General features: G+C 37.5%; 2 protein-coding genes across 2 annotated transcripts; both read left to right on the forward strand.

Moving 5' to 3' along the window:
- The first annotated feature begins 2,716 nt into the window (after positions 1-2,716).
- Positions 2,717-14,754, forward strand: LOC147869537 (Tetratricopeptide repeat (TPR)-like superfamily protein). The gene is made up of 18 exons (XM_087330581.1): positions 2,717-2,875; positions 3,266-3,343; positions 4,061-4,180; positions 4,998-5,038; positions 6,448-6,659; positions 6,736-8,723; positions 9,227-9,430; positions 9,518-10,075; positions 10,356-10,841; positions 10,914-11,069; positions 11,151-11,308; positions 11,537-11,729; positions 11,816-12,186; positions 12,315-12,495; positions 12,582-12,826; positions 13,433-14,096; positions 14,265-14,319; positions 14,407-14,754. Exons 1-18 carry the CDS (start codon positions 2,873-2,875, stop codon positions 14,583-14,585), a joined length of 5,892 nt encoding a protein of 1,963 aa, XP_087186707.1. The 5' UTR covers positions 2,717-2,872; the 3' UTR covers positions 14,586-14,754.
- Positions 14,755-16,143: 1,389 nt separating this feature from the next.
- Positions 16,144-21,809, forward strand: LOC147869538 (ATP-dependent caseinolytic (Clp) protease/crotonase family protein). Its single transcript, XM_087330596.1, has 9 exons — positions 16,144-16,585; positions 17,333-17,434; positions 17,740-17,862; positions 18,504-18,563; positions 18,646-18,742; positions 20,394-20,467; positions 20,549-20,602; positions 20,704-20,787; positions 21,374-21,809. The coding sequence occupies exons 1-9, from the start codon at positions 16,202-16,204 to the stop codon at positions 21,500-21,502; spliced, it is 1,107 nt and encodes a 368-aa protein (XP_087186722.1). The 5' UTR covers positions 16,144-16,201; the 3' UTR covers positions 21,503-21,809.
- The last annotated feature ends 259 nt before the right edge of the window (positions 21,810-22,068 follow it).

A 22,068-nucleotide genomic window follows, 5' to 3' on the forward strand; every position in this document is an offset into this window, starting at 1 on the left:
AAACCCTAAAACCTGCAGGAGCTCTATATATCCACACATATAAAACTGCTTCCATGGTAATAGCTGACACTTAACTCTAACCCTAACCCTAACCCTAACTTTCCGATACATCGACCGGGAGATTGCAGTAGACGAGAATAATAGGAAGGATGAAACGCACTGGGCACTGAGGTCTCAATGATCGAAACGCGTTCTGTTCGGGCCTAGAAACCCCGTTTCTGACCGTTCTCTTCTTCTTCCTCTGCCTCTCCTTCTTCCCACGTACTTTCTTGCCCATTATGTATCGGGATGTATGCATTTTCGGATTCCATTTTGCTATGATGATTTAACTTGAGTACCATCAAAGTCCGAGCGTATCCGCCAGTTTTTTCTCTGGTAGAGACGCTGTGATGGATCCTTCATCTGTCTGAGCAAACTGTAGATTTGTACCTGTTAGTGCATTGGAAGACTCAAGCTCTCTTTGTTCTGTACTGGAATCTATAGGGTGTTCCTTGTGGATTTGTACACTATATTGGATGGGTTCTTGAGGATTTGAACAGTCCTCCACTCTCAGCCTTTCGTTGGGATTTTGACGTTGTGCTCCAATTGCAGGGACTGTTGATAGTGATGTTCTCGTGTGCTAGTACAAATTTAGGATTTTCTGTCGATTCAAACATGCACGTCTCTGTCAAATAGGTCATGAACTTTTGAGACTTAGCATCATTTACCTGTGTGCAGGCAATATGCAATATGTTTTTATGGAACTCCGTCTATGTAGAGCCCCGAAATTCGCATAGTTGGGCATTCCACCGGCCTTCACCAATCTGCGTAACCTTAATTTATGACAAGATTACCTAAGGAACGTGCCATGGTAGGGCAAATTACGGTATATCTACTTCATGGAGCTCCGTTTATGTAGAGCCGCGAAATTCGCACAGTTAGGCATTCGATCGGCCATCATCAATCTGCTAAACCTTAACGTATGACAATACTACTTAAGAAACGCACCCTGGTTGGGCATACGACAATTCCATTTGGAACTTATCTGGAGTTTGCTCGATAGGTTGATAAAAACTCTTACTTTTGACTGTAATCTATTTTTGTATCCCGTGCAGCTCTCTGTATGGGTTTCTGCTAGGGATATTGAAACTTTGCAGTTACTAGCTAATTCTTTATACATACTTAGTAAATTGATCTGAAGCCTGAAAACCTACCCTTGCATTGTAGAAATTTATGCACTCAAATTCTAAGCCATGTGATGTTCCTCTGGTTAATTGCTTGGAAATGATGGCCTCCGTGTATATGCGAATAATTCACGGCATCAATCAATAATGTACGAGTAGGAAGCGATTATGAATATATAGGAAATGTTGCTAGAGATATGCAGAATTCATAGGTGACTCCTTCATCACTCCTAATCCAAACAGCGATATGGCCAGAAGATTGAAGCTCACATGTGAACTTTAAGGAAATAAGAAACCATTCTTAGTGCCTCGAGACTGAATCAAGCTGCAGGCCGCAATCTCTCAACCCCTAATGACATTGATCTCCAAGATTCTTGCAGCTGTGAAGCAATTTCAGACGAAATCTTACTTAAATCTCAGTCCTGTTAGAATTATTGCAACTCCCGAACAATCTGGATTCTGAACTACTGTGCGTATGTTGGTTTCCCATGGTAGCAAATTGCAATGAGATGGATATGTAAAATCCTTGATTGAGACGCATTCACCCACGAAAATAATGTTGTGGAGCACATGAATGGTCTTACTTAATCTAGACAGCAAACATGTCCTGAAATGATTTTGTCTTGTTGAATTGAGCTAGTGAAGAGTGTGGTTAGCATCGAATTCCTGCCATCTCTTACAAAACTGTAACATAGAAGAATAAGAATTAATTTGATAATGTAAAATGCTCATGAAATCGAAGATCATCGAGAGCGCACCTCATTTACAAACTGGTTCTCAACTACCAGACATCCCTCCTATGAGCTGCTGGTTCGCACCTACCAAACCCTATCCCACATGTACTTGATGTGCCCAAACAAATGTCAACATATTTGATGGTTGAGTTCTTTGTCGATTGAATAAATGAACAAATTGAAGAGGGAGCCATTGGCATTGTCAAGGGACACTAGTTGGTAAAGTTAGTCAAGTAACTGTAGTTCGGGACAAAGTACAATATTTTCATGGAGGTGTCACACTTGGTCGGGGAATGATACAATTGTTATCCTATTCATATGTTCATCCCATTCTGGCATCATTCTCATGTAAACTTCATCATACGATTGAAAATGATGTTGACTCTTATGATCGCACTTCAACCAATCCTCTCAGCTGGGGTTAAAATGTATATATAGCCTATATCGGCACAAAGAAGAAGAGTGAATTGAAGAAGTAGATGTTTCCTGACTAAAAAACAAAGGTGCCACTAATGGTAGAGTTAGGATGGATAGGCTCTTTCAAGCTTGTTTCCATCCATCAAAGAACTCAATGATGATTGGTTTGAAAGTAGCATATGTGCCCTAGGGCACTTGTTTATCTTTTCACATTATTTTTCGATCGTCGAAATAAGCGTAGGGAAAGGGACGATATAATATTTGTTGAGGATTCCCAATAAAAGAACCCTTCAAAATTGGAGTAGTGTAGGTTTTTTCTAATCTCACAAAATGCCCCTCTCAAAATCTAGATTCATACAATTGCAATCAAATGCCCCCAAATCTTTTAGAGTCTTTTTTATTCTTTTGTTTGTCTTGCAAAGGAAAACAGTATGACTATGGCAAGCTTTGTAATTCTCCTGGAATTACAACAGACAACAGAATCAAAGAACATCTTCATTCGCTAAACCTCTCTCACTTCTCCCTCTGCGTATTTTCTATCATCTTTGCTTCGATTCCATGGTATGTTACCAAGATGAAATCTTTTTATTTGATCTGTTTCTTTTTTTCTTGGTATGATTTAAATCAGAGACATAAACATGTTTTGTTAAAACCTAAATTAAACACATAAACTAGTTGTTTTCTGATTCGTGTTTTGATTCATCAATTTACCGTAATATGAACAGAAAGCATACATTGTTTTTTCTCCCCTCTCTGTGTCATGTGTTTGATCCATCAGTGAGCATACAATAGGAAGAGAAACATGCCTATTTTTCCAATTCATGGAAAACCGAGAAATTATACGTTTTCCTTGTTGCAAAAATGAAGTTAACATGTATTTGGTCTATCCAGTGAACATGGAATAAAGAAAATCATCAAATTTTGTTTTTTCATTTGTTTTGTCTCTTACAGTTTTCCATCGCTGCTATCAATGATGTGGAAACTCCACAAGAGGATTGGCAGAATTTGGCTCCAACAAAAGAAGCACAGGTTCCCCTCTCTCTCTCTCTCTGCCCCACCCCCGTCCCCCTACTACATCAGAAACTCAGGTCAAATATATGAAGAGGTCGCATGGTTATGCAATAATTTTGAAAAATGCCACTCAGGTTTAATAAATACTCCAAAACCCCCAATTTGGGAAAGTTGAGAATTTTTGCGGCATTTTGTCAATAATCTTGGTAAGTAATTAGGCTTTTATCTCTAAATTGTTTTTAAATTACCAATTATGGAGGAAGTGTGCTGTTGATTATATCCTAACATGAGAAGAATTGGACAAATAAGAGAACCCTAAATAACAAGCAAGCACTATTAGCAAGGATTCTCTTAATTAAGTGTGAGAGAGATATAATGTTTGTATTATGCGGTCTACAAATGTAAGTGTCAAAACTTTGAATGGAATGTGTGAACTTATTGCATAGTTGAACTACATTTTAATCATTTACTCTAAGAAATGTGCTTAAATTTTCTTCTGAAAGCTGTTTCTATTGATTCTGATGTTTTTGATGCTTAAAATGTTTGAATGGTCGTCATAATGTTTTTGTGATCATTGTGATGTTTTTAATGCACATCAGAAGGTTTTTTGATGGTTTTATTTGATAGCCATTGCAGATTTTTATTGGTCGTTGTAAGCTTTTAGTGGTCCCTGGAAAGTCTTCACGGTTGATGACCGTTGCAAGGTTTTAACGGTTATTGTTGTTGTATATTCAGGAGTTTCAACTGACTCAAATGTACAATGAAAGCCTGGTCCATTTGCAAGCTGGGGAGTATAAGCAAGCGCAGTTGCTTTTGGAGGCTATCATTCAGGATCCTTTAAGCGCCAACGCTGAAGTAAGCTTACCTATATAGTTATCATTGGCCTTTTCATTTTCGTGTTTAAAGTTCATAGAGTTTTTTGTGGCTTTGGATAATGATGTGGACACTAGGTAGAAAGCTAGGTAGAGAGTATATCCAAGTTCTATATATGTTGTCAAGCTACAGTTTAAATAAAAGTAAGGCTTTGGGCTAGAGTAGCACATGGATGCATGGGATTATTGTATTGGATGGGAGGGTGGAAAATACACCACACTATGTAGCTCACCTATTTGTAGTGAACCCGCATGGGATAGTCCACTTTGGACTTGAATTGCATTTCATATTGTTTGGCACTCTAGCATGAGGTGCATGCTTGTTCAGGTAGTATCTATATACATGAAAAATAATTTCTCTGCTTTTGGCATTATATGCACATGAGATATAATACATTTGTGGCTAGCAGACAAGAAATAATGCCACCGTGTTTTCATTTGTAATGAGTTTGATGCTGGCAGCCTATATACATGAGAAATAATGTCTCTATGTTTTCTTTCTATATTCATGAAGTTTTGAATGAGTTGTGGGTACTACTTTTGTACAATCATCATAACTATGTTGTTCAGCAAATGTGATGACTTTGTTATGGTTAATATACAACTCTGTTTTCTAAAAACAGAAGATGGTAGCTCCTGCAATTGTTACCTTGTATATATTGTCATCGTGTTTGTTTTATAATGTCATTGGGTTTTGATTAAGTGGATGCTACTACAACCAAGCATCCTATATATGCCAGAAATAATATCGCTGTGCTTTCTTTGTTAGTTCTGAATAAGGTCTCTTTTATGTTTTACAGATGGAGAATGTGGCAAATTCAGACCCTATGCGTCAACTGAGGTTGGCTTATCATATCCGTTGGTAGAATGTATGAGTGTATTCTTATTTAGCAATCAAACAACAGTTCGGTTGCAGCTCAAACTGGTTTAAGAGTCTCAACCTCAAACCATTTAAAAATTTTCAAACTCAAATGAAACTGAACCAAACCTTGAAAGTATTCAAATCAAAACTGTTTAAACTGAACCGTTTTAGAGACCCTCAAATGTAAACTATTTAAACCGAACCATTAAAGAGTTCCTCAGACCTAAACAATTTAAACTGTTTAGCAAATAATTTGCATAAAAGATAAAATTAAAATCCTCAACACTAAGTGTATGAAAAAATTCATAAAGAAATATTGTAACATAAATACAAATGTAAACCATGAGTACTTCTAGATCATTAAGAACTATTTATTAAGCTTGTATTTTTTTTTTTTCATTTAACATGCTGTTTTCCAATTTAAGCCAAACCAAACCAAACCAAAACCTTAAACTAGTGAAGTCGTAAAGCATGTTTCATTGTTTGGTTTTGGCTCAGAAGAAACTGTTTCTGGTTGCTATTCTTATTGTCAATTGTGCTGTATTTGTTGCTTTGAATAATGTGTTCACAATGAAACACTTCCCATGAAAAAAATTAGCGTGAAATGCATCCAAGAGTTAGGATATGTTCTACTTTCTTGGGTAAAATAGCAAGTGCAAACATATTCTACCATAAGAGTCTCAAAATGAAATTTCAAATAGTAGAGACTCTATGTCTAGGTTTCCAGTGGCAGTAATGGAAACTGAGTATACATGAGGAGGTTGTTGAAATAAACAATGAATATGGTGATGCAATACCTGCATTTTCTTCTTGTATGTTTTGAAGATGGAGTTATCTTGGGAGCATGAAGGTGAGAACCAAACAGTGACCTGATAAAGACTAGGAGTAGTAAGAGGTAATAATGAAGAGATGGACAGGGATAGCTAACCCTAGGTCTGTATGCAGACCTTAACCATGGCTGGAAGCCATCTGATAGCTAATGGATCTGCACTAGCCTTTATTTATCCCTATTACTGTAGCTATACATATGCTCATAACATACCTCACCAGGCTTGCAGTTAAATAGAATGTTTGAACGTGCTAGAGATGGCAGTGCCTAAGATGATCTAGCCAAGATGGTGGAACCTTATGTTTGAAAGATGGAAGACAGTAAAAATAAAACTGAAGTGTTTATGTTGAGTTTGGTAAACCAAAAGCACATATGTTGAATGAAAAACCGGTGGCACAGGTGATAAATTGTAGATATTTCCTGCTGAATAGATGGTTGGTATCTTTTTCTTGTTCATTTTCAATATAAATATGCTGAGTAGTCTAAAGCTTCTTGTTCTGTAAATTTATGCTTAAATTATACACCATTTTGATTAGGTCATCCATTTCTTGGCCTCCAGGTTTTTGGTTTTCAGGAATTTAGCAGAAGCATTTTACAAACAAGGTCCTGATTTGCACAAAGATGCTTTGCAGTGCTTCCTTCACGCTGTATCCATTGACGCAAAAGATGTTACAATTTGGAATAGGCTTGGTTCTTTAGCTTGTTTGCTTGGCTCGTATAATGTTGCACGCTGGGCCTTTGAACAAGGTCTTAATTGCAGTCCACAGCATTGTAAGCATCACTTACAAAGTTCAATGCTTGTTTCACATTGAAGGTAGATGTATTTTCTAATCAGCGCTTTCTGCAGGGGCTTGCATGGAAAAACTTGTGGAGGTGTTAATTGCCATTGGGGATGAGGCTGCATGTTTATATGCTGTCAAGCGACTTCTTAAAATCTCACCATCACATCCAAGGGCTTTGTTAGTCAGGCGTGTAATTGAAGAAAATATTGACCCTGTTGAACTGATGGAAGGTGAAGAAAGTTCAAACAGATACTCAAGGATGCTACGTGGCATTGATAAACTAAAACCGCTGCACCACAGTTTATCTTTCTCTAAGAAGCGAAAGCGTGAGGACTTAGAATTTGCAAAAGAATCTTCACATAAAAATGTCTTAAAGCTGAATCTTGATGAACCCTCTTTGGCTGAGCTTCTGAACACAATTTTGAAAGGTATTGAGAGGATTAATGCAAAAAGTGTTGTGACCTCTGCCACACAGGATCATGATGCAGTGCATGCTACTGGAAAATCTGCAATTACAAATGCAGCTGTTATATTCACACTTTGGGGGAAGAGCATCAATGAGGTTGAGTTGCAGACTCAACCTGCTGTGTTCAACGTTGTGGAAAGGCAACACTCTACTCCTAAAGATGACAATGACTCATCCTCTGTAAAAGCTCTGAAAGTTGAAGGCATGTCTACATTAGATTCAAGTACTGATAGAATCACCACTACAAAGGAAAGAGATATTTCTACTGATGAGGAACCACAGTTGGAAAGACGAAGTACTAGGCTTGAAAGAATAAGAACGCGCAAATTTGATAAAAGTGAAGAGCTTGAAAACATACAACTAGAGGAGAGTAAAATCAAGGTCTCTTTTGAAGGGCTTATGAAACTGCTTGAGCCTTACATAATCTGTAAGGAAAATCTAGATGATGCTATAGTAGAGTTGTTGCCGAATATGACAGAAGATGAGAAAACACGAGCTCTTGATTACGTTGAGGGGAGAGAGGTCATTAGTTTCCTCCGGGAACATTTTGTAAATAGTGGTTTATATCATGTTGGTCAGAAGCTACTCGAGAAAATATCCTTAAACAGCATCAAGCCATTTGAAAGTTGGACAAATCTTATACGTTTAGAGAAGTGTATCAGGAATGTGTCAAGAAAATCAAGCCCATTTTGTAACCTTTTTCTGGCAGAGGTATATATGGACATGATGTCTTCTACTACAGGGCAACATGAAATTGCAGGATTTCTAGAGGATTGTGATTATCATCTTTGCAACATAATAGGGTATATTGCTGTTGAAATGTCATCTTATGATAATTCTGCAATAGGACTGAGCCCAGAAATTTTAGATAAGAATAAGAATTTGGTTAGGGAAATTCAGATCAAAGGTGCTGGTACAGAAAGCTGTTTGTGGTCTTTCTGGGTACGATTTTACTGGGCAAGTGGTCGCTTGCATTATCTTCAGGGAACCTGTGAGAAAGGCAGGGAGGATTTTCATAAGTGTCTTGAAATCCTGGAGTCGAGGGAGCATAGTGAAATAGGTGCAGACACTGTTATCCTTACACATTGTAGAACTGACAACAAAATCTCTGCAGAAATAGTACGCCATAAGATTCACGAAGTCCAAATTCAAGATTTACTGTCACATCAAGCTGCAGAAATGTTGGAAGAGGGCCGTTATTCTGAGATGATTGAACTTCTGGCTCCAATTTTATTCATTGAACAGGCAAACACAGGGTCTACAATGACAGTGACAATCAAGAAACGCTCAACAGACTTTTCTACAGAGCTCAAAGCTTTAGAGATGCTTCTTATTGCATGTGAAAAATCTGAGCCAAGGAATTTCAATGTGGCCTTACAGTGTTTTATTCGGAGAATGCAGATACACTTTTCCACTGCAGGTATTGTGAATCTGAAGGGAGCTAAAAGTAGTTTATTGCAAAGTGTAAAAATGCTTCAATCAGAAGGAATGAAGGAGGATTCATTTAAGGTGATAGCGAAGGAGGTGAAGCATATCACTAGGAGTCTTTCAAATTTTGATCAACATTTCCCTGATAAAATCAGCATGGTAATTTGTCTCTTTATGTCAATATGAACAATAGAAGAAAAGAGAAGACCTAGCCTATTTAGTCCAGTACATATATCCTGGTGTGAAATGATACCAATATGGATCTGTACCAAATTCTGTTTCCTTCAGCAAATTTTAGATGTTGGGAGTTCCAACTCTATACTCTTATCTACAGCTGGCATTTCATGCATGAAGAAAGCTGGTCTTTATAATATTTGGTGTCATGGACACAGCAGGCTGCAAAGATGATTTAAGAAAGAAAATGGGATGAAATCCTTGTCTGAATGGGCACTTCAGAATGGGACTTCATTAATCCCCTTCCGAACTATAGATATAATTGAACAGCTTAACATCTTTGTTTGCAAAATAAAAGTTCAATCTTTTCACATCATAAGTTTGGATCCTGTTGTCTGTGAGTTAATGCAAGCACAACTGATGTGGCACCAACCTTATCCTGTGTGACTAATTCATATTTATTTCTCCCTTGTGTTGCTTGCATGCAGTCCCTGGATGTAAAACTTTTGGGGTATATGCAACAACTTCTTCTTACAATCATGTGCCACATATCTATGCTGCGAGCATCTAGGAGGTCGACTCTATTTGTTCCAGATGCATCAGAACAACCAGAGGCTGCTTGCTTTGTGGATGCATCAGTATCATTTTGTAGGCTTCAGCAGTTCAGTTCAACAACTCCTATAAAACAACAGGTTAACATACAACATTTTTGCTTATTTTATGTGTAGAAAACACCGTTTCACATAGTTGATGTATTGACATGTCTCATGTTATGACAGGTCGAATTATTGGTAAGAGTTCATGACGTTCTTGCAGAATCTGGCCTTTGTTGTGCAGGCAAGACATGCGAGGGTGGTGAAGGGGTTTTCCTAAAAATGGCTATAAAACATTTTCTTCATTTGGAGATGAAGCTCAAGACAGCTATGCCGAATTCTGTTGTTAATGACTTTGTGAGTAAATTAAATGATGAAGCGTCCACAGAGGTAGTTATTAACAGTATCAGCTCTGATCATGACCTACTTAAAGTTGATGAAACATCAATCGATGAGAAGTTGGTTGAAGGATTCAAGGAATCTCATTCTGACAAGAAAAGGAAGTTAACCACAAGTGAACAAGTTAGTGACATAGAGAAAAAGAAAACAGATATAGGGCTTGATATGGCATTGGATCAAAGTTTCTTCTGCTTGTATGGTTTGAACCTTAGGGGTGGGTTAGACTCAACAGGCGGTCAGGATGGCTTAGCTATGCACATAAATACTAGCTTGGGAGAATATCAAACAAAGGAGCAGTGCGCAGAAGTTTTTCAATATTTACTTCCCTATGCAAGAGTTTGCACGGTAAATTCATATCACAGCATCCCAACTCTCTATGAGCAGTTAACAGATTCCTGTCATTGTTATTTTTCAATAATTATTCACATTTTCTGTTTTCTTGATTTGCATCAAACATGCCAGTTGCTTTATGTGCATGCATGCTCATGTAATGCTTATTGTTATATTAAATAGAAGCACATGGTTTTTATTTATACCAGCACTGTATTTTGTTTGGATATTCTTTGTAGAGTTAAACACATCATACATGATCCATTTAATGTTATGGTTTTGTGATACTTTGCAGAAAGCTTCTTTGACCAAACTACGCAAGGTCTTGAGGGCTATCCGACGGCACTTCTCGGATCCACCTGAAAAAATGCTGAAAAATAATGCCATTGATGCCATCCTTGATAGTCTAGATATTGATGAAGCAAAACTTTCATGCATGGTCCTGAATCATGCTAATATTAATGAAGTATTAGGATATGTATTGACGAAGCCGTTTCACATTAATTCAACAACCGTGAAAGCGGTATCCACCATTGGTGATGCTGTGGGATCAGAAGAAGGGGAGGATGAGCGTCAGCAATATAAGGAAGTTTATGAGAACATGTATTATCTTCTATCCCAGGTTGAGGAGACATGTGCAAGTGACAAGTGGCCAGGATTTGTGCTATCGAAAGAGGGAGAAGAATTTGTAGAGCAAAATGTGAAGTTATTCAAATATGACTTAGTATACAACATTTCACGATTTGAGAGCTGGCAAAACCTTGCAAATCTCTATGACGAAGTAATTCATTTAACAATCTTTGAGATATCGAGACCTGTGGTAAGATTTTGAGTGAAATTGTTTCGCTTCCAGGAAGTAGATCTGATGCTGAATGATGCGAGTAAAACAACTACTGCAATGGGCTGGCATAAAGACACAAACCTAATAAAAAGAGTTGAGGTAGGCAGGCGGCATACCAGGCGTTGTTTACTCATGAGCCTAGCTCTAGCAAAGACTCAAGAAGAGGAGGTTTGTGAAACCCTTTTTCTTATGCCTAGGGTGTGATGGTTTTGAGTTGACACTGATGAAATCCTTGGCATCATTTTTCAGTGTCAGGTACATGAGCATCTTGCGCTTGTATATTATGACAGTGTACAAAATGTTGCTCCATCATATAATCAACGACAATATATTGCTGTCAGGGATCTTGCATGGCGGGAAGCATGCCAAAAGTCTTTTGTGCATTTTAAGAAAGCTCTCTCTTTCAAGTATGATTCTTTACCTTCTATATTTCTATGAAAACATATTTCACATTATGCATGCGAGAAATTGCTATTGTCTAATTGATTGAAACCCCGATCGAATATAGTGGTAGAAGCCCTTGACTGATCTCAGTGTGTGTGCATGAGATGGATGTGGCTTTTATGTGCATGGGAGGGAGTGGTGCATGTTAAAAGAGAGAGGGCAGATGGAAAGCAAGATATTCTACCTTTCAGGTTAGAATGGATGTATCTCTTCTACATGGGAAAACTTTCTGAAAAACTTGGCAAGCCTTGTGAAAAGTATCTCGCTTATTATAAAAAAGCTGCTGATATGAATCCTTCTGCTGTCGATACTCTATATCGTCTTCATGCATCTCGACTGAAATTGCTTTGCTCCAGGAGGATGGATGATAAAGACATCATTAAGGTAATGAAATCAGTTTCCTATATAGAATCTTAAAAGGTGCTTCTTTTTTTTGGGTAACTCTTATATCTATGGACAGGTTATTTCAGGTTGTATCCAAGTACTCCTATGTGGTAAGCACCAAGGAAAAGATAGATTCTTTGCTTCAATTCGGTCAGTCCCTAGATGGATTAGAGATGGATGTAAATGCAGACGCTATACTTGAAGCAGAAAAGAGTAATATTGAAGATGCATGGAATATTCTTTTTGATGATTGTGTCAAAGCATTAGAAGCTTGCATAGAGGGAGATCTAAAACATTACCATAAGGCCCGATTTAGATTGGCACAAGCTTTATTTTCCCGTAATAGAACCAATGATAAAGAGAAGGCAAAGGAGGAGTTGGGATTTTGTTTCAAATCAAATCGATCACTTTTCACTATAAATATGTGGGAAATTGATGGTGCCACAAAGAAGAACAGGTAATTTATGGGTACGAGATTAGTTGTCTTATTTGATATAGATAAAATGGGTTTATCTCTCTGCCTAGAGTATTGGTAAACTTATATGCAGTTGAACGTAATATCATATGTTTCTGTGTGGATGGCAGGCGTAAAACACCGGGCTCTAGTGGTTTGAGACGTGGCCTTGAGGTTCTAATGCCTGAAAGCTCACGGAAATTCATTACATGTTTGAGGAAATATTTACAATTCTATCTCCATCTCTGTGAAAAGACTTTTGATTTGTGCACTCTAGAGAGGGCTCATTGCTCGTTGAGAGTTGACAAAAAGGTTTCTGCATGTGTTTTTTCAGGGTTTTCTCTTCATAAGGTATCTGTAGCTTTGATTCTGATTTTATTTGGTATTGCATCTTGCAGTTTTCTTTGTGCTTGGCAGATATGGTAAACGTAGCTCTTGGAAAGTACATACATACTCTTGGAGCTGCAATCTCTTGCTATGATAGAGGGGAGACATTGCCAAACATTTCTTTAAATAATCTTACAGAGAGGTTTTTCAACCTTTTCATGGAGCATGGGGGATCGTGGTCAGACCTTGTCTCCACCAGCTTAACTGAAGCTGGATTCTGTTCCACAGATGAGGTTTCAGACAAAGCCATTTACAGGTGAATCTGAATGAGTATATCATATGATTTTGTAAAGTAAAAACACACTGAAGGATACACTTGCACATTCCTAAATCTATAATGGATTATGTCATGAGATTCATGAATAATGGGCTGTCCACACAAGTCATCATGTTGTACAACTAGTTTGTAGGTAGGGTTTGCCTTTTGTTTAGATCTTCCTGAATTTCTTCATGATCTAGAGTGGTGTTCTTTTCCAACACTTGTATAGTCTTCTGTCCTGATCTTTGGAAGACTTAATTTGAGGAACATCCTCTACTCTGGGTTGAGTTTATGTAGCAATTTTGATCATCATCTGTATGGCACTTTATGATATCCACTTGGCACCTAGGTGATTGTCAAATATTACGTGCAAGGCAAGGCCTAGATTCGAGTAACATTGACCTCTACCTTTCTGGCTGTCATACTACAGCATTCAGCTGCTGTCTTTGTCAGTATTATCATTACATCAGATGTAGAGTGTTATATATTTTCCTGCCAAAAGAGAAATAACTGGACTGGGAGGTTAAGAGCATGCCTGATAATGAGAACTTCTAGAAACTGTACAATTTCTTTCAATATTTGAACTTCAAGTTAAACTTGCAGCCACATTCATCATTACCTACATCTTCTGGAATGTGACAACAAAGTGGATGTGCTGGAGTCTATAAATGAAAAGATAAAGAAGCGGTTCAAGAATCTCAAGCTGGTGAAAGAGTCATGCACATCTATTTCCAAGCATGCAGCAATAGCATGGTGCCGAGCTCTCTGTGTGTCACTTTGTGCAATCACCTCCATCCATCGACAGGATCATGATGGAGCCTTGCCAAGCAGCAGTGATCAGCTTGTGGTTGAATTGCAAACTGATGATATCATGAATAGCTCATCTGATCTTTTTCTTCCTAAGACAGAATGTGATACAATGAAACAACATCGAAATCGATTATCATGTATGAATGGGGTGCGAATCAAACAGGTTCTGTCTGAGAATATGGATCAGGCTACAAACTTACTTCGGCAGGCTTTCACATTTTATAGAGATTGTGCTGGTCCTTTCCCTTCAGGAATGAGTTTGTTTTTAGTTCCTGTGGGATCTAATGTTTCTGCAAACAATGTTGACACCATAGCTACTTTGACATCGAGCACAAGTTCGCTGGTTGGTGTGGACCTAAGTGTGCCACGGAAACTTCTGTTGTGGGCATACACTCTGGTGCATGGGCATACCTGCAGCATAGCTGAAGCTGTAAAATTCTGTGAAGAACAAGCGAAGGTTTGTTTTTGCATTTAATTTTCTTGTCATTCTCTTGGATTATTATGAATTTTCTTCTTTGGGAAGAAGAAGAAAATAGGTAACATATCATTTTGTTAGTGTTTTCTTATTACGGCACCTTGAAGAAGATGGATCATCATGGTTTATTTTTGGGTGGTTTGAAAGCAGAACAAAGCAAAGAAGGGGCTTCCCTCTCATGCTTGTCCACCAGTGAATTGCACAGGTTTGTTTTGATAGGACATTTTTGTTTTTCTTTATGAAGAATGTGGGGCTTTTGAGGAAAACTAAGTTGTGCCCAATGTTGTTGCAGAGAAAATTGGTGGGAGTGGCGCTCCGAAAGAATCATCGGGTACTGGTTATCACCAGTCAATGAATAATGAGGTGGGCGATGAGAGAGAAAAAGTACTATTAGTTGAAGATCATGATGGCTTGGGTGGATCAGAGATGCATAATAACACAGGGCCAAGTAGTAGATCCACCGAGGAATAATGGAGGGAGACGAAAAAACTCACTTTGTATTTTTAACATTTCCATGCCATTTGGGTCCTGCGTATGTGAGGTCCGAGGAATGAATGGTTTTCAATGTATATTACCTTGAAAAAGGGGCTACAAAGAGTTCCCTTTGTATCATTCTTGAAAGGGCTTTTTAGGTGAAATGTCTTTTTAAGTCTTTGAATCGCATCCATCTTTCATCTTAAGATGCTGTGATATATGAGTTATATCAGGCTACTTCAAAAAAATAGGCAAAAATATCAGGCTAATTTAGGTTGAATTCAAACTCTTAAATCACACGCAAAGTTATTTGACATCAATGAAGTTAGTAACTATGGAAGAATCTTGATTGTAGGCTAACTATGTACTTGGTAGCTTAAAATGGTGATTTCTTAAGAGAGTACAAAAGAAAGATTGAAACCATTTGCATTTGTTGCATTCCCAAAGGGGATTGTTCACCTTAAAATATAAAATATGGTAACCTAACATGGCATTGCCACACAAACCTTGCTCGACAGAATTCCTTTATTGTTAATGGCACGTTATGTACACAATTCATGTACTTGATTTATATGGTAATATGATATAGTATGTGTTTATTGTTAATGGCATGTTATGTACACAATTCATGTACTTGATTTATATGGTAATATGATATAGTATGTGTTTATTGTTAATGGCACGTTATGTACACAATTCATGTACTTGATTTATATGGTAATATGATATAGTATGTGTGAACTTTATACGAACCTCAAATTGAAAATGTGGTGTAGCTTGCAACCCAATTATAGCATTTTGCCTAGTGTGGCTTGCTTGGCTTATAGATAAGCACACACTAAGCACCATCGAGTCCATGCTTTTTCCACATTGTAAAGCTAAGGTCAATCACAATTGTAAGACACGTGAATGGAAACATATTGCAAATTGAAGTAACCTATAAAACCAATACAATAAAGTAGTGAAACAAAGGTCAATGGCAATTGTGCACCTCCCAAGATGATGCATTTGATGTGATTCTACAGTGCAACCACTCGCATGATTCAATCGTATGGCAACATGAAGACCAAAACATGAATGAGGAATAAAAACCAAGGCATAGCTTGTAGATGTAGATGCAAAAGGCGAAGACCCTGGAATGTAGAGTCAAGAAATGAGGAATATGGAAGGTTGGCGAAACTCAGATTATGGTCTGCCCCGCGAGGCATTCATCATGCCACATACATGCATGCATGTGTCTACACGTGCTTGCACACACATGTATACATCCATACATACATGCGTCTACGCGTGTATGCACACACATATGTTTAATACATACATATGTCTGCGCACGTGTATGCATACACATACATACATACGTCTACACATGTATTATGCATACACATACACGTGTCTTATGCATACACATACATACTTCTACACGTGTATGCATTCGCATACATACGTACGTACGTACATAAATACATACAACATACATATACACGTGTATGCATACACACACACATACATACATACATACATACGCTCTCCTCATTCACACCCTTCATACATACATACATGCACACACATCCATTTCCTTCTCCTCCTTCCTCTGCTTCTCCTCCTTCGCCATGGCCATGGCGATGACGTCCTCCTTCTTCGCTTCATCATCTGCTTTCCATGATTCTTCCTCTCTACTCAGAGAAGAACCAACCTGCTTCTTCAACTTCAACAACCACAATAATACAAGAAGAAGAAGATGTCACAAAGCACAATCGCCAAGGCAACATCGACAATCAGCAAACCCTAATTTCCTCCCCGTTTGTGCTCTGAGAGGCATCCCGAATACCATACCTGCCTTTCCAAATGATCCTTTCCTTTCTCGACTCGCGGAAATGGTGTCTCCTTCTTCTTCTTCATCATCATCTTCTTTTCCGGATAACCCTAACAGTGAAGGCCTTCCTCTCCTTGACCTCGTATCCGGTCCTTCCAAGCTCATGGCTGCCCCGGGTCAGGTAAAGGATCAAATTTTCTGCTTGGTTCTTGCTTTTCTTTTTTGCCTGCCTGTCTTACTTTTTAGTCCTAAAATCAGAAGATTTTGGTTCTGTTTGTTTTCTTTACCTTTCTTCCTTCACTTCTTAAGATTTGTGTGTGTTCGCCTTTCTTCCTTTTCAGCTCTCCAGATTTCTGTATTCGTTTGTTTGCCTTTTATCTACTGGCTTCTTTACGTTAACCTCAGCTGCTAATGTTTCTGTCTCTGGTTCTTTTTGTTTAGTTGCCTTTCATCCCCTCTTGACGGAAGGAATGTTTTTTGTATGCATTTCCTTTTCCTTCTGAAGTACAGGACGTTTGTGTGGAGATTTTCTTATTTGTTTGTTGTTATTTTGTTTGTTTTACCCCTTCCTACTTGCAGGTGGAATTTTCTTGAGATTTTACCCATCAGTTAAGGTTTATTGACATTTCGTGCAATGTTTTTGTAATTTCCTCTTCTGTTATGATATGAATACCCCTCTTCTTCATTGTTTCCTGTATTGATTTGTTTGCTTACAATGAGCACAAAATCTGTTTGTTTTTGCCTTTTGGTGACATTTCCTTCCTCAATTTCGTTGCTGCTTGTTTTTGTTTTCTTTGCATGGATTTTCTTTCTTTGTTTTTTGATGAAACAAAGTTTCTTCGAGATTTGGTGATTTGGTGATTTGGTGTCTATTTTCTTTTACTTCCCTTGATGTATTTATTTATTTTTAAATTCGATAACTTGACAGGCTGAGCGATCGGCTGCTTACAATGAGCACAAACCACGAAGGCCTCCTCCGGATTTGCCTTCTCTTCTTCTGAACAGTCGGATTGTTTACATTGGAATGCCCGTATGTGCATTCTTTTCTATTTTCTAATTCATTGCACATTACAGTTATCTTTGGTTAGCAGAGCGAAAAGTCTAGATTTGGCCACTTGCATTCAATCTGCCAAATTTCTAGGAACAGTTTCATGAAGTTTTTGTTACTAGTTATGGCTGTGTTACAAGGCATTGAGAGGCCAGATACTAATTACTGCTAATTATATCATTAGGAAAGATTTCACTAATAGTCACGTTTAGCTCCATTGATGCTCTAACTGCACATTTACCATTCTCTACTGCATCTAATGAACTCATATGTGTTTTTTCTATCAGCTTGTGCCTGCGGTCACTGAGCTAGTCATAGCTGAACTCTTATATCTCCAATGGCTGGATCCTCGGCAACCTACATATGTCTACATCAACTCTACAGGGACATCGCGTGCTGATGGGGAAACGGTATTTTCTCTAAGGATTGCTTATACGTGTCCTCTTAAAAGCTTGTGTGATGAAAGTAAAATTGTCTTAGACTAAGGCACTAATAATAATGCCAAGGAATAATGTTGATGTATGTGGTTAGATTACCCCCATTACAGGCATTATATCATTTGATATCTAAACTATAAACTACTATGCTAGCAGGTACTAAACAAGACTATTAGGCAGTGTGATACATCATGCAAGTTGAGAGTGTATTAATGCTAAAGCATTTATATGGATTATTTTGAATCGTATCTGTGAATGAAACCAAAGCAAGTGATGATGCACTCAACTCCAATCCTTGTTAAAAGCTAATGAAAACACCTAAAATAAGTTGTACCCTGGATAAATTTAACATAGAAACTAGCCACAGCATGCTATTTTACCGAGGTGAGGAAGTACCTACAGTCTCAAAGGGAAATAGTCATGTTAAGGACTGTAAGCCTGTGTGTAGAAGTAAAAACAAGGAATGAGGAATTGAACTGAACTTCAGAGGCAACTTTTCTTCTTTGCACTGATGTTATGGTATCTAATGTGTATATCTTGTAAACCTATCTTTTTTTAAGATATGTCTAGCGATTTCTGTGCATCTCCAGATGATGTATTTATTGCATTCTCAGGTAGGCATGGAGACAGAGGGTTTTGCCATCTATGACACAATGATGCTTGTAAAGAATGAGGTATATGTTTTGTTTTGATTGACATGGTTTCCTGTTGATGGTTCTTGGTTTGTATGATATAGAATGTTTTGTATATTTGCAGATACAAACTGTAGCTGTAGGGGCCGCTATTGGGCAAGCATGCTTGTTGCTAGCAGCTGGGACTAAGGGCAGGCGTTATATGATGCCTCATGCTACAGGTATATATAGACGAGTCTGCTGAAGAAATGCAATAGCTGAATCCATTGTGTTGCCTAAGATTTCTTTATTTCCAAAATGCTGTCGTCGTTTAACGTTGTGGCTCTTTACAATATTTTATTTTATTTTATTACAACATGTCTTCATGTTCAAGTTGTGTTTACCATCTTGATTAGGATTGCATGAACATCGTCTTATCTTATCTGAGTTACAGTTTATTGAGGTTTGATTTGGACCATTTGCTCAGTTCATGGACTTCTATGATATGTGTGAATCTAGATGCTTTTGCGAAATGTAGGAATGAAATGCATTTGCCTCTTAACTCTAATAGAAAATGTTACTATCTAATCTACAGTTATCTGGGCTCTCTGAATTGGACAATTGATAAGAATTTCCAGATAGCACTGAAAGGGTTATATTGTCTATAGGTACGTGCCCTATGAGCAGATTGGAGTTGTATAGAAGATTTTCAAGTAGAAATGAATTCATGATATGGGACAAACAGTTTCTGAGTTTGTATGACAAGGAGATATTGAAGAGTTTACCATTGGAATGCAATCATCATGCATATGAGTTTTCCATACTTTAGAGTATGCAGAAAAGCTTATGAGTGTCTCTGAGATTTTTTTCATGCATAGAAAGTTGAGTACCAAAAGCTCCAAAACAAAGATAATGCTTATGAAAACTTTCACTAAAATGGTAACAAGCTTCAGGAAAATCAAATTTTGGGTTTACAAGAAATACCTACTTGCCATTTCAATTATGTGTATTTCACAATGGGTTGAAGTATTGGGTGATAACATCGAAAAATCCAGCTGTAAATAGTTTAAAAATGTCTAGAAACATTTTTCTTGTAAAGTTTCTTCCAGTCAAGATGCAAATATTGTACATGATCCAACTTCTTGAGTTTGGATCTCCTCCCATTGAGATCATGGGCATGAAGAGGGTTGAGTGCATGCTTAAGAACTCCTTATATTGACTTCTGAGAATTGGATGGGAAGCAAGTACGATAGCTCAAAAGCCACATGAAAGCAAAATATCAAGTTTTGGGTAGGTGCAAGATGCTTGGTCTCAGACCTGAATTGTTTGAAATGATAGTTTCACAGCATTTCACAGCTTGTTTAGATCTGAAGCATTGACTGCAAATCTAATTTTAAATGCTAGTTCGAGGTTTGAAATCACCATTTCTAGATGTTTTGGACTCAGATGGATGAAGTACACCTTTTTTGTCTTCATTTTGAATATGTACACAGGAACTGTTTGAAGGTGTCTAACGTTTATTCTAGTTAGACACTTTTGAACTTCAATTACTACCCCTCCATACAGTAGACTTGTGTCAACGAACTTTCAGATATGACTGTGATTAACACCTGTGCTTCGATCTTAGATGCATTAATTGCTAGTCGACTATGTTCACATAGTATATGCACTGTATCTAAAATCTTTTGCAGTCTCACCTCTGAATATGCCACATTTGTCTATACTTTTATACTGAAGTTTTTAACTTCAAATTATTCTGAAGCATGAAAGAAAACTTCAAATTATTCTGAAGCATGTTTTTCATCAACCCTCTAATTTATAAAGAGTGTACCTGCATTTCTTTGCTTATATAATTTCGTTTTTAAACCTCTTACCTTCTTAGACTTTTTCCAGCTATGATTCAGCAACCACGGCTCCCATCAACGGGGCAAATGCCAGCAATTGATGTGCACATACGGGCAAAAGAGGTAGAAAATAAGTACAAATATCTTGTATGTCTGAGAGCTGTACTCATTAATCGGTTGACTTACACTCGTTTCATAAATTAGGTTGTAAACAATCGAGACACACTTGTCAAGCTACTTGCAAAACATACCGAGAATGTGAGATTTTTGGATTTTGCCCATTTCTGAGTGTACTGTTGTCTATTCTATACATATATAAAATATGTATCATGATTTGATGGCATTTATAATCTTTACAGTCATTTGAGAAGGTTTCAAAGGTTATGCAGCGTCCATATTATATGGATCCTCGGAAGGCTATTGAATTTGGTGTAGCTGACAAGGTGAGGATTTTATTTATTGAAGAATTTGAAGAATTTGTTTCATCAGTTGTCAGTGGTTAATAGCTTGTCTTGGTTTTGTTACCATATTCTGAATGAAGTTTCTTGTACTGATTATGTCTCCTTTGAAATGCGGTTGAAGGACCCAGATAGTGGTGCATATTTAGATCCATTCAATTTTGATTTTGAAACCTATGATGTTTTCATATGTGTATATAAATATATATACATTATAATGCACGAATTCAAATTTCTCCATCAACAGTAGCTGGAAAACAGTATATTAGCATAAATTCGTATTCAATCATGACATCATAGATGAATTGCCAATTATTTTCAATGCCCCAAACACCCATTTGTAAATCACCCAAACCTTTTTCCTCATTCATTGCATTGATGAGTAGAGATAACACTATACTGTTGTTTTGCAATTAACTAGTGATAAGTATCAATCATTGTGCAAGAACTCATTTCTTCGCACAAAAAGCACTTAAATATTTGCGAAAATTAAAATTTGGAAGAATTTTGGTAATAACAACAATAATAATAGTGACCCCTACTTGGGTATATGATTATTGTAATTTACCAGATATTGTGGCGTGGACAAGAGGCTATGTCTGAGACACTGTCACCGGAACAGTGGGACAAGGGAGCAGGAATTCGTGTAATGGAACGACCAATGCCATATGGTGTTAATGGTTCATCCGGTTTGGGTTGATTGATTTAGCATTAGCATATGCATACCCAAACACATTTGCTTCATAGATAATTGAATATGGTAATTGGATATTAAGAGTTAACTACAAGAAAACAAGTAATAGCTGTCAGCTATTATTATATCATCCCTCTTGGTTCATATATATCATCATCAATTTCATTCAACACCTAGCTATTGTGGTCTCCTCAACAGTTGCATTTGCAATGGGAGAACTTTTTATATCAATGCTAAGTTAATTATTTTTGTACTATATATCAACGGAGGATTTTCTGAATGTTGAAATGAAGAAGCTCAGTTGTATTATGAACTCATGGGTTTTTTTGTCGGTTGATATACGAAATTCTGTCGCATTTTCAATGAAAGGGAAATTGTGAGTCAGATATATTCAGCGGTTTTCCAGTAGTTACTCTTTGTTTTGTGAGATTAATACACAAATCAAAGTCTTTCTTGGAAGAAAGTAGCAGAAGCTGAAAAAGTGTTGGATAGCTAGTATCCATAACTGATATGAGGTACCAAGAATTGGTTGCGATGGAGGATGTAGTTAATTTTCTCTCCTATGGGGTGAA

Source organism: Azolla caroliniana, unplaced genomic scaffold, assembly GCF_043228905.1.
Source record: "Azolla caroliniana isolate FFs.n. ecotype wild unplaced genomic scaffold, voAzoCaro1.0.p SCAF_1, whole genome shotgun sequence".
Taxonomy (NCBI): Eukaryota; Viridiplantae; Streptophyta; class Polypodiopsida; order Salviniales; family Salviniaceae; genus Azolla; species Azolla caroliniana.

Coding starts and splice junctions, on each gene's coding strand:
- LOC147869537 (XM_087330581.1), top strand. Junction 8,724..9,226: donor TCCCTGATAAAATCAGCATG/GTAATTTGTCTC, acceptor GCTTGCATGCAG/TCCCTGGATGTAAAACTTTT. Junction 14,320..14,406: donor TCCACCAGTGAATTGCACAG/GTTTGTTTTGAT, acceptor ATGTTGTTGCAG/AGAAAATTGGTGGGAGTGGC.
- LOC147869538 (XM_087330596.1), top strand. CDS start 16,202: ATGGCCATGGCGATGACGTCCTCCTTCTTCGCTTCATCATCTGCTTTC. Junction 18,564..18,645: donor TGATGCTTGTAAAGAATGAG/GTATATGTTTTG, acceptor GTATATTTGCAG/ATACAAACTGTAGCTGTAGG. Junction 18,743..20,393: donor TATGATGCCTCATGCTACAG/GTATATATAGAC, acceptor GACTTTTTCCAG/CTATGATTCAGCAACCACGG.